This window comes from Atta cephalotes (assembly GCF_000143395.1).
Source record: "Atta cephalotes unplaced genomic scaffold scaffold00019, whole genome shotgun sequence".
Taxonomy (NCBI): domain Eukaryota; kingdom Metazoa; phylum Arthropoda; class Insecta; order Hymenoptera; family Formicidae; genus Atta; species Atta cephalotes.
In genome coordinates this window covers 1,026,650-1,029,507 of record NW_012130083.1, presented here as the reverse complement: position 1 = coordinate 1,029,507, position 2,858 = coordinate 1,026,650, and the positions used below count along the sequence as shown (strand labels likewise).

Sequence of the window (2,858 nt, the reverse complement as noted above, 5' to 3'; positions counted from 1 at the left end):
GTGTGTGTGTGTGTGTGTGTGTGTGTGTGTGTGTGTGTGTGTGTGTGTGTGTGTGTGTGTGTTTTTGTGTGTATATTATATCAATATTTCATGAAAAAGAGATCCAAGAGAAAATTAATTCGCAAGCTTCTTATGGGATTTTTCGATTGCCAATCTTGGAAACACTCACCAGAACTTCCTCGAAACGATCGTAATTCTCCTGTCTAGAGTTCAAGAGGCTCTCACCTACCGAGTCGGTACCAATGTTCGATTGGCAAGGATCTCGTCGTTCTAGCGCGCTCGATGCAATATGCAGTAAGGACAGTACCGTCAACAGACCGGCTGCAAACACATTCTATCTGTCAGAGGTTCACGGAAATAAACTCTGTCGTACTTACCCGCAACGTAGGATAGCCAAAGTTTATTGGGTCGCCACGCTAAGATGCAGGACAACGGTAGATAAAACAATGCTCTTCGCCAGCCTCGCGTAGCCGCTAGGACGCTAAACCAGCAACACGAACAAAGAGAATCCTCGTTTCTGTGAAAATAAACCGTCAAAATGTATACTGTCTTTTTTCGTAAAAAGAGAAGGATTTCTGAGTTTGTAAGATTAAAAGGATTATTTTCTAGAACAACGTTTTAAAGAATTTAAGCAAATTGAATAATATTTGATATATCTGAAATTTTTTATTTATAAATTAAATTAATGATAAATAAACTTTTTAAACAAATCAAAATTATTTCTAAATAAAATCGGATCTTTCTCTCAATCTTTAAAATAATGAATAACATAAAATTAAGACTAATGAGAGTCAGCGCGAAAGTGAGTGAGTAAATACTAATTCATATAAAATTCATATAAAATAATATTAGTCTATTATAATACATGATGTCAATTTTATTACGATTATTAATTCTTGTTGAACGTTTCAATTTTCTTTGGAGTCCTCTTCAGCAAAGTTACAAGTATTCTCAGAAAGTTGAAACATTCTCTCAACAAGAATTTGTAATAAAGTTGACATCATGTATTATAATGGACTAATTTACATGAATTAATATTTGTGCTTACCCACTTCCGCGCTGACTCTCATTAATTTTATCTTAATTTTACTGTTATTTATTATTCATTATTTCATTATTGCGAAATTTTATTTTAATTGAACCTAATTGCATGTTGAAAATCGAATCAATTTGAGAGATTAAACGAGATGTTTTTCGACGGATACACTCGTAAATGTATTTGCAAATGTTTGTAAAAATATTTATATGCTATCTAATATTCATAAAATTAGAAAATTTGTTTGATTTGCATTCGATAAACAGAACTCTTAAAAACGACATTTTTCGCTGAATTCACGAGCAATCAACGTTTATATTCCTGATTACGGCTCCGTCATTTTCCACTTAAGTCTCCATCTTAAAACAGAGTAGTAAGACGACTTTTCTATCGATGAACTTTCAACGTCGAATACTCTCGTTGAGTACACTTTTTATGAGATTAACAAGTTTAATCCCAAATACACAAAAGAAATCTCTCTTAAGACCTCAATTTGTACGATATTCTACAAAAATGCAACGACCAGCTTTACGTTATAATCTTTGTATATTTTCTTGGCTCACGTATTACATGAATGAAAATATTTGTCTAATTGAAATATGTTACGCTAACGCGCGCTGTGGCAATTGCATTCACAGCGTAATTTAGCGGAAATCACTGCGATAACTGTATCGAGAAGAAAATTGCCGGGAAGCCGATTTACCCAGGTCCGAGATTATCGACAAAATTTCCGCGGAGATATAATTATCGCGCGCGTTCCGGAGCTATTATTAATTTACGAAATTAGTCATCATGGTAGATTTAAAACTCGTCAGCTTGCAATAAAAAAGAAAATTGACTTCGCGCAGCATGCGAACTTTAATGCGAGGACAAATCTTTCTGATATCTTTAAAAAGAGTCGAGAAAATCAACAAGATCAACTGAAGAAAGAAACATTCATCTTTCTCAGTATTCCTTTAACAATTAATTGTAATATTTTTAATTGGATTATCCGCATTGAAAGAGACAAAAAAAGAAAAAGCTCTGATGGGCTTTCATCCCTGCGTGGTGAACAGATATAAAAGAAGATGTCTTCGTTGGAAATCCGTTTTTCTACGAGAAGCGACGTTATCTCTTCCCTTAACCGTTCGATCATCTCCGCGTAGATCCGAGTGATCGATCGCTCCGACCAGCAGTTTTAATGGCACCGTCGTGAAGGACATAAACTTCCGCAGCAGCGTCGATTCCGGATGGATCGCTAAGTTAAGTTACTCGATAAAACCGTAGACCTCACAGAACTTCTTTTACTTCCTCCCACTAGCTTACGAAGAATGCTGGCGACGTTGTCGTTCCATTGGACACCGCACTGGTCGATATGAGCTTCGATGACAAAAACTATAAGCTCGTAATAATCCGCGCGATTAAGTCACGTTTTCCGAAAGATTTAACAAAATTTATTAATTACATAAATATATGCAAAAAGAATGTATTGCCAAAGTAAATAAAAATTTTGCAACAGATTTGAAAATATAATTTCGTTAGATCAAAAAATTATGTTGATCAAGTTTTGATTGTTAGAATATCAATGGAAACTTTTTGTAGTAATTGCTCATTATGCTTGAGCATCCTACATTGTTAGATATAGAAGGAAACTCTTTTATTTTTTATTTCCATGTATGTTGAAATGTTGAAATCTATTTCTGTAGTTAATTTCAAAGTAAACGATATTCATATATATTAATTATGTGTGTGTGTGTGTGTGTGTGTGTGTGTGTGTGTGTGTGTGTGTGTGAGTGTGAGTGTGAGTGTGTGAGTGTGTGTGTGTGTGTGTGTGTGTGTGTGT

The 2,858-nt window shown here is 34.6% G+C and overlaps 1 protein-coding gene across 1 annotated transcript in view; it reads right to left on the bottom strand.

The window, feature by feature from the left end:
- Positions 1-130: 130 nt before the first annotated feature.
- Positions 131-2,858, bottom strand: part of LOC105619154 — a 29,141-nt gene continuing 26,413 nt past the window's right edge. The window contains exons 4-5 of the mRNA XM_012200684.1: positions 378-517; positions 131-321 (exon numbers count right to left, since the gene is read on the bottom strand). Coding sequence (XP_012056074.1) covers positions 131-321; positions 378-517 — 331 coding nt within the window. The remainder of the gene's footprint in view (positions 322-377; positions 518-2,858) is intronic.